The sequence below is a fragment of the Amphiprion ocellaris genome, chromosome 1, assembly GCF_022539595.1.
Source record: "Amphiprion ocellaris isolate individual 3 ecotype Okinawa chromosome 1, ASM2253959v1, whole genome shotgun sequence".
NCBI lineage: Eukaryota > Metazoa > Chordata > Actinopteri > Pomacentridae > Amphiprion > Amphiprion ocellaris.
In genome coordinates, this window is record NC_072766.1 from 31,755,089 (window position 1) to 31,773,090 (window position 18,002).

The window sequence follows — 18,002 nt, forward strand, 5'->3', positions numbered from 1 at the left end:
CAAAACATGAGTTTATTGTTTTCCTGTTTGACATCAGTGCTAGATCGCTTTGAGGCAAACACAATTAAGTGTTTTTCTACCAAGCATTCATTTGACAGTCTAAATTGAGTTGCAGGAAGTGCATCAGTATGAGCTCAACAGTTAAATGGTGAAAAAACCCAGTGGAGAGCGTGTGTACCTTAAACCCCACAGGAGATGGAAAACGCTCTAGAAGGATCCCCTCCATTATTTCTGTGTTTCAGCTCCAATGCTAATGGAGTACTGATGTAAGAGTGGAAAAGGCTGCCTATTAGTGAGCCTCTCTGAAAAACATGAATCACAGGAAGAAGCTGAAAGAGCACAACAGAGACAAATTAATAGGTGTAGTAAGGTCTTATAATTAACTACACAGTCAATTATAACTATCAACAGACCGTCAGAGCTGAACCATGCACACTGTCAATAAAGTTCCATACAAGACTGTGAAAATCTAGCAGTAAGGATGTCAGAAAAAGTATATTAAGAAACACCGGAGTTCTGTAGCATTCAATAACCTTCAAAACTGTGGGAAAAATGGCAAAAATCTGTAAAGTAATAATATTCTTACCTGATTTAAATACAGTAAAACAATGTAACCATGTGTAGAAATACAAAGTTGTGGCTGGGACAGTTTTGGATTTTTTTTATTGTAATTAAAAAAATTGATACTTTTTTCTGTGCTTTTACTAGTTTATATCTGCAATTTAACAAAATAAGGAAAACTTGTAAAATAACAATAATTTTTAAAAAAATCAGTTTTTAATATGCATAATTTTCAATTAAAAACAGCAAATATCTGTAAAACAACAATATCTCTGTTGATTTAAATGCAGTGAAAATAGTGTGATTTTACAGTCAAGCATTGTGAAGGAACAAAATACCTAACATCGTTGCTTAAAAAAAAATACAGATTTTGAATATGGACATTATTAACAGTTTTGAACAGTTTTTGTTTGTTTTTAAGTTAACATTAAATGATAACTTTTGTTGTATTTTTTGTTATTGATTGTAATTTAACAAAACAGACACAATTACAGTGAATTGTCGGAAAATAAATACAGTTCAAAACTAAAATATGAGGACTCATTTTTTTACAGTGTAGTTTATCATATCTATTCATTTGTATCGACACAACACTTTGTTGGACACAATTAGTGCAGTTAATAAGAGCAGGTTTGGTCTGAATGTCTCATTCCATTTATTGTGGTGGGTTAAAATTAGAACCTTGGTCGGAGCTCTGGCTTCGTTCATGTGATGCTCGTGGCCGCGCCCACAGTGACGCGCAGCGCAGGAGAACGAACCTCTGCTGAGACTGAAGAGATGAAGAGAAGAGGAGAGAAGAAGATTCTCCACTTTGACCGATGGACATCTAACTCACTGCTGAAGGCTGCTTATCTGCGGTGTGACCGGAAGAACCAGATTTGACTTTGTTTAATTATTTCTGGATCTGGGAAGCACTCTGCTTCACAACACCGCGGACACAAATGTGAGTTTGTTGTGGGTCTTTGCTGCACTTACATATCTGTAAATTTTTTGTTGCTTTATTACGTAGCCTATGCAAATCTGCACGCAGTAACGTGTTGCATTGGTTTGAGTGTTGTTTTTGGATTGATTTTGGATTTACATTTTTTTAAACAGTAAAATAACCTTCATTATGCGAGCCAGAAGCCACGATGAAATGATTTTATGTATTGCAGTTTTCACAATCTACTGTTAAATGCTAAGTTTGTCTTATAAATTCACAGTATACACAGAATTTGAGTCAGTTCAGTTTTATCTGCAGTTTCACAGCATCAGTCATCTTAGGACACTTCACGTGAGGTCAGGACCTTACTATTTGTTTTGGAGCTGCTGTAAAATTATTTTCATCTATTTGAACTTGGTCAGGTGTTGCTGTTGTTGGCTCTACAGATCCAGTGGTCCAGAGACCTCTCTGTGCACATAATGTGGTTGGTTAGAGGCAAGTATAGTGTTGTTCCACCTCAGTGAGCATCAGAGAGCTCTACATAGCAGACTGCTTCCAATGTCAGCTAAAGCATTACTATTTTTTTGTTTTATTATGCAAATCCGTGCAGAGAAATCTTTTGCATCAAACTCATGCATAACGCTTATTTATAATACATTTTGCTTTATCTCTCGTTGGCAACACCAGCCTCCATGCAGCTTAACAAAATGCTGACTCCTTTGTGAGGGTCAGAAGATGAACGTCTCTTCCTACGGTGATCCTCCAGTCAGCATGTATCAGCAGAGCTCAGGATTTGACCTCAATGCCAGCTGTGACTGGCTGCTTCCTCACTGTAACTGGACATTAGTGGACAGAGCTCCACAGCTGCCTACCTTTACCACAGCAGCCAAAGTCAGAGTCATTATTACCTTCATCCTGTGTGGCATTTCCACTTTTTGCAATCTGGCTGTTCTTTGGGCAGCCAATGGGCACAAGCGCAAATCCCACGTCCGAGTGCTAATAATCAACCTGACTGCAGCCGATCTTTTGGTTACCTTCATCGTGATGCCTGTGGATGCCGTGTGGAACTTCACAGTGCAGTGGCTGGCTGGCGATCTGGCCTGCAGATTCCTCATGTTCCTTAAGCTGCAGGCCATGTACTCCTGTGCTTTTGTCACAGTGGTGATCAGTCTGGACAGGCAGTCAGCTATTCTCAACCCTCTGGCCATCAGCATGGCTCCGAAGAGGAACAGGATCATGTTAACAGTGGCGTGGACGATGAGCGCCTTGTTCTCAATCCCACAGGTAAGACCAGCTACAGGCACAGGTTTGACAAGACAGATGTTTACAGATTGACTGAATGTTTGTAGAGAGTCTTTAATACAGAGAGAAGTGATCAACAGTAAACAGAAGTCTTTTCTTGTTGCCTACAACTGAAATCTCCTCCGTGTGCCATGAATTATCACAGCCTATAGGCCTTAATATCTGGCAGCAGATGACTGCCTTGGCATGTGTTATCTGAGCCTCACAGAGGTATTAAAGTGGAGACAACACATGCTAGAAGAAATTAAAATCTGGATTTTGACATAAAATGAATTCTCCTACAGGGTTTATAATTCTCTAGGCTTTCATATCTTTGTATATTTATGTAAAACGTGACATTTCCTGGAGGTTCTGTGCAATTATAACCTGCCACATGCTTCAGAGGGGCCACAAAGACTCAGTGTCAGAGATTAGTAGCTCAGTTTTTAGTTACATAAGGATGAGGATCCATAATCCTGGTGGTGTGGATGCTTCATTGTGAACACTTAATCTTGTGGCAGTGTGGCGTGTTCAACTGTTGATCATGTTATGAAATAAAAGCAGAAGTAACAACAACATTTTTAAATGTTCAAGAATTCTTTAACAAAACTACACATAGAACATACAATTATTTGACAAAAAAAAATAAATCTCTGGAATTATTTTCTACCTAATGTCATTTTTCAAGGAGAATCCAACATCTGTTGCCTTCAGCTTCTTAAGTGTGAAGATTTGATACTTTTCTTTGTCATATATGACAATAAAGTAAATGCATTTTGGTTTTGGACCATTAAAGTAAACAAATGAACAATGTTATTTTAGACTATTTGGTTCCACCTGCTGTGTCTAGGAAATCATACTGAGCATTTTTTTTCCAGTTGGGTATTTAATAGCCGAATTGCTGAACTCAGACCTCTCATGGTAACAGAGGTTGATTTTTTGTTCAAAATTCTTGGTAACTTTTGACTCGGTGACAAACAAGCAGAACAGGACCACCGTTTCTAGCAAGTACCCATCAACTGAAATTAAAACTGCTGCTAACAGGATTTACCAGCCTGCAAATATGCTAACATCTGTTGGTTTAAAATACGATTGCCAGCTGGCTTTATGTTCAAAGTTGACTGTAAAACAGGATCTGTGCCTCCGGTCTCAAATGTGTTCTTGATGGCTGATTCAGTATACAACCGAGGTGAATACACTTCTGTGTTTTACCACCTCACAATTCAATTCAGTTCAATTCAATTTTATTTATATAGCGCCAATTACAGTCAAATTGTCTCGAGACGCTTTACAGAACCCATATGCCTGACCCCCAGAGCAAGCCAAAAGGCGACAGTGGCAAGGAAAACACCCTTTTAACAGGGAAAAAAAAACCTCGAGCAGAACCCGGCTCTTTATATGGGGGGACCCATCTGCCTGCTGGCCGGGCGGGTTGAGAGGGACAGAAGAGGTAGAAACCCGAACTGGGAGCTGGTTCCACAGGAGAGGCGACTGATAACTGAAGGCTCTGCCTCCCATTCTACTTTTAGAGATTCTAGGAACAACAAGTAAGTCTGAAGTCTGAGAGCGAAGAGTTCTGCTAGGATAATATGGTACTATCAGGTCTTTAAGATATGATGGAGATTGGTTGTTAAGAGCTTTATATGTCAGAAGAAGGATTTTGAATTCTATTCTAGATTTAACAGGAAGCCAATGAAGAGAAACCAGTATAGAAGAAATATGATCTCTCTTGCTAACTCCCGTCAGTACTCTGGCTGCAGCGTTTTGGATCAGCTGTAGATGTTTCAGAGAGCTATTGGGACAACCTGATAATAAGGAATTACAATAGTCAAGCCTAGAAGTAACAAATGCATGGACTAGTTTTTCTGCATCACTCTGAGACAGGATGTTCCTGATTTTCACAATATTTCTAAGGTGGAAAAAGGAAGTCCTACAGATTTGTTTTATGTGTGAGTTAAAGGACATGTCCTGGTCAAAGATAACGCCGAGGTTCCTCACAGTAGTACTGGAGGCCAATGTAATGCCATCCAGAGTAACTATATGCTTTGAAAGCAATTCTCTAAGATGTTTGGGGCCAAATACAATGACTTCAGTCTTGTCCGAATTTAGTAGTAAGAAATTATAGGTCATCCAGGTCTTTATGTCCTTAAGACAATCTTGCAGTCTAGCTAGCTGATTAGTTTCATTTGGCTTCATAGATAAATACAATTTAGTGTCGTCAGCATAACAATGGAAATTAATACAGTGCTTCCTAATAATATTGCCTAAGGGAAGCATGTATAATGTGAACAGTATTGGTCCTAAGACAGAACCCTGAGGAACTCCATGATTAACCCTAACTCACAGTCACTGCATTACTTTGAAAGTTGCCCTTATGTACAATACAAACCTGGATTTACTATATTATACAATAAATTTACTATATTTGAAATACAGTGCAACAAAAGGCCAGTACAGCTTTCATCTTTCAGATTCAAATGTGTTTATTATCAATTCATTTGTTCAGTACTTAGTATTTTTGAGGACAAGACCTCTGCATGGAAGATTACTGTGTTGCATGAATTTCTAGAGATAAGCTCTGTCTTTCTTTAGAGACTATTTTTTCCTGCTGCTCTGTGCTGGAAGGGTTGCGTTGCTTTCTCTTTCTCTGTAGAATACACAAAATTAGGACTGAACGATTTGGGGAAAAGATCTAATTGCCATTTTTTGACAGATATTGTGATTTGTTTTGATTTGTTTTTTTTAAGTCAAGCATCAGTCCAACATTTATTGTGTAAAATGCTTTAAAACATGATGGTGGAGGACACCATCATATGATTGTCAGACAAATAGGATGGCAGAAATTGAACGGCAAAACCCACTTACATAACAGTTTAAACTCTTGGTTAGACATGCTGCATGATATGTATTCTAAATTGCATTGTTTACAGTTTGCTGATTGATGATTAAGGATCATTTCAAAATGTAATTTCAGTTTCAAATTGATTAAATGTTCAGCTCTACCCCAGAGGTTCTATTTGATTCAGTTTATGTGACGTACTTATTCAGGTCATAGCTTTCATGCTTTTCCTCTGTAGACTGGGAGGTATATACACAGACACTCATGGTACCATCTATAAATATCTTCTCCCCAACATCTTGTGGACTCATGCAGCCTCGTATCATCACACTCCTACCTCTGTGCTTCACTGTCAGGACTATACATTAACTGTGGTAGCTCTGGCCAGGCTCCCACCAAACATGCTGGACCCCATCTGAACTGATAAAATTCTGTTGATCATGGGTCATTTTATAACCATGTTCAGGCAATTATGCTGATTTGAAATCACAGGTGTACTCATTTTTTTCAGTGAACACAGGTGTATTCACTTTCATACATTTTTCATACGGAGTGTTGAAAAACACAAAAATTGAATATCAATAATGAAAATTGCACTGACTTTTGTTGCATTGCTTCTCTACTGAATCTCAATATGTAACCATAACATTCTTGCATATTTAACCTGCATTTACATTTTCATTTCTGTCACACAGTGCAGAAATACTAAATATTGAATTTTTCTGTTTTGTTCATTTTTTAGTAAAACATGTCATCCCATAAAAAATATTAGTGATAGTAATAATAACAAGAAAACCACTCAGAGTGCAGTACTCCGCCAATGCTGCTCAGTCATTGTATGATTTTTTCCGACAGATATGTTCACTTGTAGTCATAGTTGCAGTGACGCCGTGCCACTATCTCGCAATGATACAGAAATTTTTAACAAATCTGTGGATCCAGACTATAAGCCACATCACTGCCAAAATCTAACCACTTGGTCCTTGTGTCATTTCTGACCTTCCCTGAAAATTTCATCCAAATTCATTAGTCCGTGTTTGAGTAATGCTGCGGACCGACAAACAGAGGGACAAACGTACGCTGATCGTCACATAACTCCGCCACGTTTCTTGGTGGAGTAATAATAGTTTGGCTGAGGGGTTCAGTGAACTTTATAATGTGTTACCAACCTTTCAAACACCCTGAATTTGCCCATGTCACATAGAGGATACGTTACTTTTTCTGATATGTTTATTTTTTGATCCTACAGATATTCATTTTCCATAATGTGACCATCACCTATCCAGCAAACTTCACTCAGTGCACCACTAGAGGGAGCTTCGTCACTCACTGGCAAGAAACAGCCTATAACATGTTTACCTTCTCCTGCCTCTTCCTGCTGCCACTGGTCATCATGATTGTCTGCTACACCAGGATCTTCATCCAGATCACCAAGCAGATGACCAAAAAGAACTGTAAGTGCACAATGTAGTCAGGTGTTCAGTTGCTTCAAACACAGACAAGACACTTAACAAAATCCAGAAACATGCACAGGTCCAAGTGCAGAAGACAGCAAGTTGGATGGACCTGACTTTCCCTCAGCTTCTGACATTACTTTGTCTCATAACCCACTTTAGCCTGGGTCCTGGGCTTTAAAACTATTAATGAACACATATGGAACAAGAAAAGCACCCAGGTTAATTTGTGGAATTTCTTGCCTTCTTAATGGGGTTGGAACTATCAGTTGTATTGTGCAGAAGTAAGGTTTGTACACAGGTGACAGCCCTGTTTGACCACTGTTAGAATCCATATTATGGCAAGAACCAATGAGCTACGTAAAGAGAAATGAAAGTCCATCATTACTTGAAGAACTGAAGGTCATTCAGTCCGGAAAATTGAAAAAACTTTGAATGTATTCCCAAGTGCAGTTGCAAAAAGCATCAAGCACTACGATGAAACTGTCTCACAGGAGGACCGCCTTAGGAAAGGCAGACCGAGTCACCTCTACTGCTGAGGATAAGTTCATCCGAGTCACCAACCTCAGAAATGTCAAGTTAACAGCACCTCAGATTAGAGCCCAGATAAATGCCACACAGAGTTCTAGTAGCAGACACATCTCTACATCAGCTGTTCAGAGGAGACTACTTGAATCAAGCCTTTATGGTCAAATAGCTGCTAAGAAACCATTACTATGGAAAAGCAACAAGCAGAAGAGATTTGTTTGGGCCAAGAAACACAAGGAATGGACATTAGATCAGTGGAAATCTGTGCTTTGGTCTGATGAGTCTAAATTTGAGATCTTTGGTTCCACCCGCTGTGTCTTTGTTCGACGCAGAAAAGGTGAATGGATGATCTCTACATACATGGTTCCCACTGTGAAGCATGGAGGAGGGGGTGTGGGGGTGTGGGGGTGCTTTGCTGGTGACACTGTTGGGTATTTATTCAAAATTGAAGACACACTGAACCAGCATGGCTACCACAGCATCCTGCAGCAACATGACATCCCATGCGGTTTGCGTTTAGTTAGACCATCATTTATTTTTCAACAGGACAATGACCCCAAACAGACCTCCAGGCTGTTTAAGGGCTATTTGACCAAGGAGAGTGATGGAGTGCTGTGTCAGCTGACCTGGCCTCTACAGTCACTTGACCTAAACCCAATCCCGATAAACCACAGAGTGAAGGCAAAAGAGCCAACAAGTGCTCAGTAACTCTGGGAACTCCTTCAAGACTGTTGGAAAACCATTTCAGGTGATTACCTCATGAAGCTCATCCAGAGAATGCCAAGAGTGTGGAAAGCAGTAATCAAAGCAAATTGTGGCTATTTTGAAGAATCTAAAATATAAAACATGTTTTGACTTATTTCACAGTTTTTATTTTACTACATAATTCCATATGTGTTCATTCATAGTTTTGATGCCTTCAGTAAAAATCTGCAATGTAAATAGTCATGAAAATTAAGAAAAACCATTAAATGAGAAGGTGAGTGCAAACTTTTGACTGGTATGTCACCCTGCCCCATCCATCTATCATCTAGTAGTTATCAGTCCTCTTCCTCTACTCATTTGCCAGGTCATTTTCACACATACTCAAATGGTCACAGTGTTTCAGATTACTTTTCTATTCATATCTTTTCCTACCTGATCAGATTTTTAAAATTTTTTTTTTGCTTCATCTTCTTCTGTTGATTGCCTGTTATCATCCCTCCCTGAACTAAGAGCACCTCATTCACTTTAACCTGCCTTAGTCTGAAGTGTCAGAAATGTCAGGTGATTCAGTCACATAATGTTCTCTGTGGCAAGCTATAGGGACAGAGTGAAAATGTACTTTTAGTCATGCTAGGGGCATGGGTCTATATGTCATTCAATCTGTCTGCTACTTTGGTCAAGACTAAAATATATCTGCAACTACTGGATATTTTGCTGTGAAATATGACATTCATGGTGTCTTATGAGAACTGTGGTGATGATAATAACATGAGTAATAAAAAAATGTATTTCTATAACACCTTACAAAACATTAAAATACACAAAACATTTGATAGTACAGTAAAAAAAAATAAAAAATTAGTTAAAAAGAAAAACGAAGTAAAACGGTGAAAGCAGCATCTACCTTTGTTTTCAGATCTTGGGGGTCAAGGTGCAGAATATGGTATTAAAAGTTCAGATTTGTAGAGTGGAGCCAGACTGTGTAGAGATTTAAAAGCCGAATCCTAAATTGAATTCTATAATGAATGGGGAGCCAGTGTAATTGGGCCAGGACCAGGAAGTCGTGCTGTTAACTTTAGAACGAACTGTAACCCAATGATTGTTGCGTTGTTGAGGCAGGTGAATAAAAAGTTTGCAGTAGTCCAGGTGTGAGAAAATGAGGGTGTGAATCAACTGCACAGTGATGTTTCTGGTGAGAATTGGTTTTATCTTTGCAACATTTATAATGATAATAATAATAGGTTTATTTATATAGCACCCTTAAGAACAGCAAAGTGCTTTGAGAATCAAAACATGCAACACAGACAATCAAGCAAGATAAAGCAGACAAGTCAAAACCGGTAAGAAGCCTATCTGCTGCGTTTTGGACAAGTTGGAGGCGACAGAGGAGCTTTGCAGGAATGACAGAAAGGAAGGAGTAACAAGTTCAAGATGGAAGAAGATGAGTGTATGGAAAAGTTTTTCCAGGTCTGGGTATAAGAGCATCAAGCTTTTTCTTGATGTGCTGGTTAAAAATGACGTTGTGATTGAAGATGACTCCCAAGTTTGTGACTGACTGTTATGTTGGGTGATGTTCATTGAAATCAAAAGGCGGTCAATCAACTAAATCTCATTCTCTGCTCCAGTGTCCTCCAGTGAACCACATCTTCGCTGCTCAAAGAACAACATCCCAAAAGCGCGAATGAGGACTCTGAAAATGAGCATCGTCATTGTGATCTGCTTCATAGTGTGCTGGACTCCATACTATCTGCTGGGTCTGTGGTACTGGTTCTTCCCAGATCACCTGGAAGGGAAGGTCTCTCACTCCCTCACCCACATCCTGTTCATCTTCGGCCTTTTCAACACCTGCCTGGACCCCATCATCTACGGCCTGTTCACCATACGCTTCCGGAGGGGGCTGAGGAATTGCTACCACAAAGCCGCAGTAATGTCCGACTTGGAAGCTAACATGATGATAACCGAGTCCCTGAAGTGTCCTGCAGCCACTTTACCCAATAAAAGAGGGATAACTGCTGATGAAAAGGACAACAGTTGTGAACAGACTAAAGTCAAATTTACTGACAGCAGAGTCTAACTGTGTTCATTCAGGTAAGAGGAGTGCGGCTTTGCTGTTTCAGCACTGTTTCCAGCAAAATATGATAAAATAACAAGAGCAGAACAAGACACCTAATGAACTGGATGATATCATCTATGGGGTTATTTGTTTACTGAACATTTGTTTCTTAATCACTCCCAACATGCATGTGTTTGTCTCCACGTGTTTTTTGTGTACCTGAGGATGTCCACCTTACCTCAGATGTTACATAACCTCTTTATAAACACAGTAAACATGTTTGGAGCTGTTTAATGGTTTTTATGTTGTGTAACTGACTCCCATTTTAAGTCTGCTGAATATAATATACATTCACTAGGCTCTGCAAACAACTCTGGCATTAAATGGTGATGAAAAAATGTAGTTGCCTGGTTACACAATGCTGCTACCTGTGTTCTGACCTACGTGCTTTTACACACACCTAGAAGTCTATCAGGGAGCCTGGATGACTGTTGGTGTTACTGAAGCTGCAAATTTTCATTTACAGATACAACTAGACAAAACATATGATGCAGCCTATTCCCTTAGGAAAAACACAGAGCATGTTGACCTTAATATCTAAATCATAAGACATAATATTATTTGCGTAATGAAGAAAAAGAAGAATTCCATCCAGTTGTGCTGTAGAAAACAAACCCCCTGAAGTCACTCCAGCAGACTTGAGTGTGTAACTACAGCAGGTGCTTTCAAAGCCAACATTTTAATTTGTTATAGTAGGAAGCTGACAGGTGTTACTAATTCTATTAGTTACAGTTTCACAGTGAGCAAGTCTGCACAATGCCACAAGCCAGAAAGTGAAAGAGCTCATTATTTACAGCTGCTTATGTTGAAAATGTTCCTTGTGAAAAAAGAAGTTCGACATTTTAGTAGAACAAACTGAAGAGATCTTTTGTTTTCTGTTTCTGTGCAGTGTTTTCTCTTACAGGATGGAACATGATTTTTTTTAAAATTCAGATTACATTGATTGTTAAAGGCATAGTCTACATTTGCAGTTCTTCATACTTCATATGGATTATGCAAACAATCTGCTGTTTATTACCTTAATTTCACGTATAAAAGAAATGAAAGAAAATGATTTTTTTCAGCCTATAAAATGTCAGAAATGGGTGAAAAGTGAATGTGTTCATAGTTGCAAGAAATCCTAAAATGCAAATGCAAAATAAACTAAATAAATGTTTCTGAACATTACACACCTTCTTGCAAAACTAATGTGTTCAGTGAAGAAAAGAAAATTGAGATACGTTTAAAAATAGCCTAATGCAATAAATGTTAAAGTTTTGGAGCATTTTCCATAAAGCAGTTAGCTGTACTACCACTGTATTAAATGACTGGAGCAACTAATTTGATCTTTTACTTTCTTGGGCTCAGAACTCGACTGCTAGCCTCTGGCTCAGATCTGACGTTGGCTCCACCTTGCCAGGCGTTAAGCTCTGGATAATGGGATTGTTGTCATTCAGTTTTGCTGTTATCAGGTACTACTTCCTGTTGTAGTTTTCTTGTAAATTTGTAATAAAGATAATTGCATTCAACCGCCTGTCTGCTGTGTCTCTGTTGTCCTGCGCCTGAACATCTTTTGACTGTCAGAGGAAGCCAACGCATACTGATGGAAAACAATTTAAAGTCTGAATGGCCTCAGCTGACAGCAGGTTCAAACTCAGAACCCTTTTGCCATGACTCCCTTTTATGTGGCACTTGTTAAAAACAACAACAACTGTTAGTTCTGACACAGATGAAGGATGCTAACTGAATGTCCTCTTTAGAAGTGAGTTGGGTACAAGTATCTGTGAAAATGAGCTGCATACGTACATTTGAGTAGACATGCCAAAAGCATTCACTCCCAGCCGACAAGAGAGAGTTTCAAGCATGCAGGCAAAGACAAATAGATACTATGTGGCATTATAATGGTATGTAAGAAGAGTATATTTTCTACTATAATAGATTTACATCTATTAACCTTGTTATAATATGTAAGATAAAGATAATTATGCAACAATGCAGACCTTACAGTAGATTTCTGATCCCCTTATAACCTGCTGTCCTTAAAGCTGTCAGTTTGTTTGTACAAAGAAACACACCTTTATCCAAACTCACGTTAAATTAAATTTAAATAGAAATTAGACATAAAAACAAAATGGATTTCTCTGTTTGAAGTGAAATATGCAAGACTTTGAGTGTAGACCTTGTAATAATATACACTACCAGTCAAAAGTCTGGACTCACCTTCTCTTTCGATGGTTTTTATTTAATTATTTATACATTTTAGATTAACACTGAAGACATCAAAACTATAACAGAATACATATTGAATTATGTTGTTAACAAAAAAGTGTTAAGCTTCAGTATTAATCTACAATGTATAAAATAATACAAATATATAAAAAGCATTGAATGAGAAGGTGTAATCAATTTTCTGTTATGTAAACATATAGTGGAACCAGTCAAACTGTGTGTAGGTGTTTGTGCATGTGAGTCCATCCCTTTGAAACTGTTGGTCCTACCCATGTTTTTAAACAGAGAACGACCTCCTGCACCATACTGTAAATGCAAAAGTGCACACATGTATTCAGCTGGAGCCCTAAAAAGTTATTTTTTTGAAAAATAAAGTATTTTAAGTAATTTACCTAATTTAACTGCACTCATTTCATTTCAGCTCAGTTTGAGTCTCTACTGCTGTGCTGAGGTGTTCCTGTGCTGCTTCTCCTCTGACGTCTGTTCCACTCTGATTTTATTGAGGGGTCACTCCAGTCCAACACACCGGTGGAAACAGACACTCACACAGCAGAATAGAAGGTAGCATTACACAAATTGACAACATACGATGATAAGGAATAACATTATGACCACCTGCCCAATATTGTGTTGGTCTCTTTTATGCTGCTAAAACTCCTCTGATCCAGTGGGGCATGGACTCAGGACCTCTGGGGATGTTCTGTGGCACCAGGATGGTGGCAGTGAATTCTGTGGGTCCTGTGGGTTGCAGGGTGGGAGCTACCTAGATCAGGTTTATCCTGGCACATCCCACAAATGCTCAATAAGATTTTGATCTGGGGAGTGTTGAACGCAGGTGAACAGCTTAGCTCTGACGGGTTCCCCGGGCCACAACTGAGCAGTTTTTTCAGTATGTTGGGGTTCATTGTCCTGCTGAGGGTGGCAACTGGCATTAAGGACTGCTGTTGCCATGGGGGGTTTGGGGGTTGCTTGACCTGAAATGTTTAGGTGGGTGATACATGTCAAACATCAACATGAATGTCAGGACTCCAGGTTTCCTAGCAGAACGTTGCATTATTACAAGATGATCGATGTTATTCACTTCACCTGTCAATGGTCATGATGTGGCTGATCGGTGTTTTATGGTAATTCAATGTGTTATACATTGTCAGTAGGATAATGGTTGTGTCTGCATTACTTTATGTTGACTTTCATGTACAAAACTCTTTTGGTTGTGAATTAAAGTCAGGGGACGAGGAGGTGTGGTCGATGTGCCTGTTTGTTTTGTTCAGAGATGCTGCTGCTCCAGTGGCATCCAGTGGTTGTGTATGAAGTGTATGCCCCTGCTGGTTTGATGGGAGGGGCTCAGGAAGAGTCAAGTGCCCATTTTTTCTAAAGCACATTTAAAACAGCAGCTGTTGTGCCAAAATGCTTTCCAGTGAAAATAAGAATACAATTGTCATTATGAAGAGAGAGCAGAGATCTGCAGGGGAAGTGCTTTATTTTCCGTTTCTCTGTTTTTTTGTTAGTTTTGTCTTTTTGAGATTTCTGTCTACTACAGCTTTAATTCCTAAAGAAATTCTACAATTCTACAATTTCATTTAGCAGACGCTTTTATCCAAAGCCAGGACATACATCTGAGGAGTAGATACAACACAAGCAAGTATCTAAGTTAGGAGAAAACAACCTGGATAAGTGCCATAAAACAAATACATTTTTTTCAAACCCTTTTCATAGATTTATGTATTCACTTCTATAGATAAACATGGTTTGGGAAACATGGGCATTGATTAACTGGCAGAACAGACACCACTTGCATCTTAAAGAAGAATGCCAGTGTATTTGGGTCAGTCTAACTGTAAATGATACAGAAAAATGAGAAGTTGCGCAAAACAGCATACACTGTATTGAAGTTATTACAGTGCAAGCACCCCTGCTTCCAAAATGTATGCTTACATGGGCTAAACTAATGGATTCTTAACACACTAACAACAAAGTGTCATTGATCTTACCAAAATCTCTACCTGAAATAAGTACATTTTTTAAAAAGTCAAACTATTCCATGAACTTATCTCATTAAGTTCTGTTAATACATTACAATTACAATAGAAAATAGCCCCAAAATGTGTGACAAATAAAAATCTTGAAAATCATAAAACTTTGGAGTTTGTTGTTTCATTGCAGTCTTTTTCTCTACCAATGAAGACACATCTGCTTTTACTGGCTTCAGTATTTTTTTGTTGTTGTTTTGAGATTGGCTGCTGTATTTAACAGGACAATGTGGTTACATTCACAGAGTCACTAAGGTGACTTGGAAACCTAAAACATTTTATTAGTGATGTTGTCATCTTGCAGCAAGTTCTACTGAATGCTCTGGACACCCTGAAGCTCGGTCCCTGTTACCAGAGCAGTCAGCAGATATGGTCAAGGACAAGCTAGATGACTGAGTAGCCACTGGCTTAATGTGAAAAAAAGAAAACAAAAAATCACACCCAGCTGTGGAAACCCCTGACAGTCCTGTTGTTTTAGTGTGTTTGGTCACCCACCAGGATCCATATCACTGATATTAGAGCTGCTTCTATTTTCAGGCATGATTGAAAGATACTGTGTTTGCTGACTTGTTCTTGCTGCAGTAGAACAAGCGAGTACATTGTTTTGGTCTTGGCCCCCATTATTTTCTCATCTCTTTCTGGCTGGAGAGCGCCAGCTCATTCACTGCTCACTGATCCTTCCTAAGCTTGTCTGCTCCTATTACATTTCATCTTGTGCGAAGAACATTGTGATATGAGTACATCACCACACAGGCCTCCCTTCAACATTTATCCCAACTCAGAAAACAGATGCACGTTCTAGCAGCTAGCTAAAGGACAGCTGCCGCAGTCAAGAAAAGTTGCATATTTTGTTTTCATCTCTTTATTGTTTCAGTCTTTGCAGTTGCCAATTCAATGTACCGATCAACTGGAAACCCACACAGATGTACAGGTACTTATGAACAGAGCAGCGTTGCTTTGTATGTGCTTCCCTTACACATTTAATGAAAATCACAGTGTCAAAGCGCTGAACAAGCCAACTGCGCTGGTCAAGTCTAGCTTCTGAATTATCACAGTTCAGTCATGTTTCTCACATAATGAGAGCAAGTTCAGACAAGAAAAGCACTCAGAGAGTGCAGTACTCTGCTAAGGCTGCACAGTCATTGTATCATTTCCGACGGATTAAATCTTTAATAAAAATTACTCTTCGCTGAGCACAGGCGTGTGTTATGCCTGTGTACGTTATGTACGGATACCGAATTGCGTGACCTTAATATGTAGCAGCGGGAATTGATGGGACTCGGAAATACCCCCACAATTTAATCAATTGTTCCTTATATGATTTCCGATGGATAAGTTCCAATCAATCCGCGGCAGTCGATCACTTGTCATAGTTACAGTGACGCCGTGCCGCTATCTCACAATGATACAGAAATCTTTAACAAATCCATGGATCCAGACTTTATGCTGCATCACTGCCAAAATCTAATCACTTGGTCCTCGTGTCATTTCTGATCTTCGCTGAAAATTTCATATAAATCTGTTAGTCTGTCTTTGATAATGTTGCTAACAGACAGACAGACAGACAGACAGAAAAACGTACATTGATCATCACATAACTCCGGCACGTTCCTTGGCGGAGTATTAATGTCTCCGACTAGATCTCTGACTGACTTGTGTCACTGCCGTGATCAAAATGAAAATGCAAACTATCACTGCTGCTAAGAGACAATTCGTCAGAATTGCCAAGAGTCAACAAAGAGCAGCTCTGCAATGAATTCAAAGCTGCTGGACCTGATCGCCATGGGCTGAGATTGTTACAGGACCGAGGCAGAGACTCGGTGCAGGTCAAGAGACACGGCAGATGACTGTAAAGTTAACAGTGTTTTCTTTACAAAGCACACACACTACAGGAAGTGCTAGGACCTAAGAACCTCCTCTAAATGAAGCAAACTAAGGCTCAACTGAAGTTTACCGCTAATCCCACAGACAAAAGGCTTCGGGCAGATAAAACAAAAAATGAGCTATTTTGCCACAGTGACCAGCAATACGTCTGGAGGAGGGAAAATGAGGCACTTAACCCAAAGAACCTCTTACCTACTGTCAAGCATAGTGGTGGTAGTATAATGCTCTTTGCTTTGCTGCCTGTGTTATTTATATAAGTAAATTTAATAATGAAGTAAAATGTATAATCAGCCATATAGTTGAGTGTTGGACACATTTGGGTGTTCAAACAAGACAATGACCCTGTTGTGGTAAAGAATTGGTCAAATCAGGCTACAATTAAGGTTGTAGATTGTCTCCCCAAAATCCAGACTTAAACTCCATAATGAACTTGTGAACTGTGCTGAAGAAACAAGTCGGTCAGACAGTCAGCAAATTTAGTTTAACTGGCAAGTGGTCAAAGATACAACCAGAAGTTTGCCAAAAGCTTCTGGATGGCTACCAAAAGCACCTAGTTTAGGTGAAAATGCTCAAAATACATTTAAACAAGTATTAGAATTGTTTAATGTATATAAAGAGCCAAAAAGCATGATTGCACAGGTGACAGGAACAGCGGAATTTGGCTTTGAGCTGTTGCCCCATGCAACTTACTCACCCGACTGTCTGACTTCTGTTTCCCAAACTGAGATCCCACTTGTGTGGTCATTAACAGCTAGCATATCACACTCTATAGATCACAATCATGAGCCCATTCATGTTAGCGCATGGAAAAGAGCGAATTTTAAAAAATCACCTCAATTTAAGTTTTCTCAAATATAGTTTATGTCATAATAAGTACTTCTTATCACATTAAAGTTTATTCATTTTCTGATTGGTTTGTTATTGATTATTTATTTGATGTCACAGAAAGGTGTATGCTACTTTAAATAAAGTAGTTGTGGAGATCCCTCCAGATTTCTGCTAAGGAGGTGAACATGATCATATCAAAGAGTTGCTTCTCTCCTTAACCATGGGGATTTATCATTATTTGTTTAAAACCACAAAGTGAGTTGTCCTCTAGTAAACTGGGCTAATAGATATTGTGTTAGTAGTTACAAGTTTAATAGGTGTGTGGTGGGCTGGGCAGGATCATGACTGCACAGGCTGTGGTTACATACATAGACATCATACGGTCAGGGACAAACCCTCTGTGACGTCACTCATAAGTCTACTGAAGGGAGGTTTTGAAGTACAGTGTGGTGACTCTAGCTGTTGCCATCTTGACAATGCCTGACTCCTCCTAACTCCTGGCCAATCAAAAAAATGAGCAAAGAGGCAGAGTGGGAGCAGAATTGACGTGGGTTATGCAAATGTGTCTGGGCTATGGACGATCCGATAAAGGCACTGACCTAAAGTGGCTACACCCTTAGTAATGCTTAACCTCAAGCCTAGTCAAGCC

At 39.2% G+C, this 18,002-nt stretch overlaps 1 protein-coding gene across 1 annotated transcript; it reads left to right on the forward strand.

Annotated features, from left to right (window-relative positions):
* Window positions 1-1,356: 1,356 nt before the first annotated feature.
* Window positions 1,357-11,911, forward strand: LOC111563341 (putative gonadotropin-releasing hormone II receptor). Its single transcript, XM_023262382.3, has 4 exons — window positions 1,357-1,504; window positions 2,171-2,767; window positions 6,853-7,057; window positions 9,916-11,911. The coding sequence occupies exons 2-4, from the start codon at window positions 2,219-2,221 to the stop codon at window positions 10,362-10,364; spliced, it is 1,203 nt and encodes a 400-aa protein (XP_023118150.2). The 5' UTR covers window positions 1,357-1,504; window positions 2,171-2,218; the 3' UTR covers window positions 10,365-11,911.
* The last annotated feature ends 6,091 nt before the right edge of the window (window positions 11,912-18,002 follow it).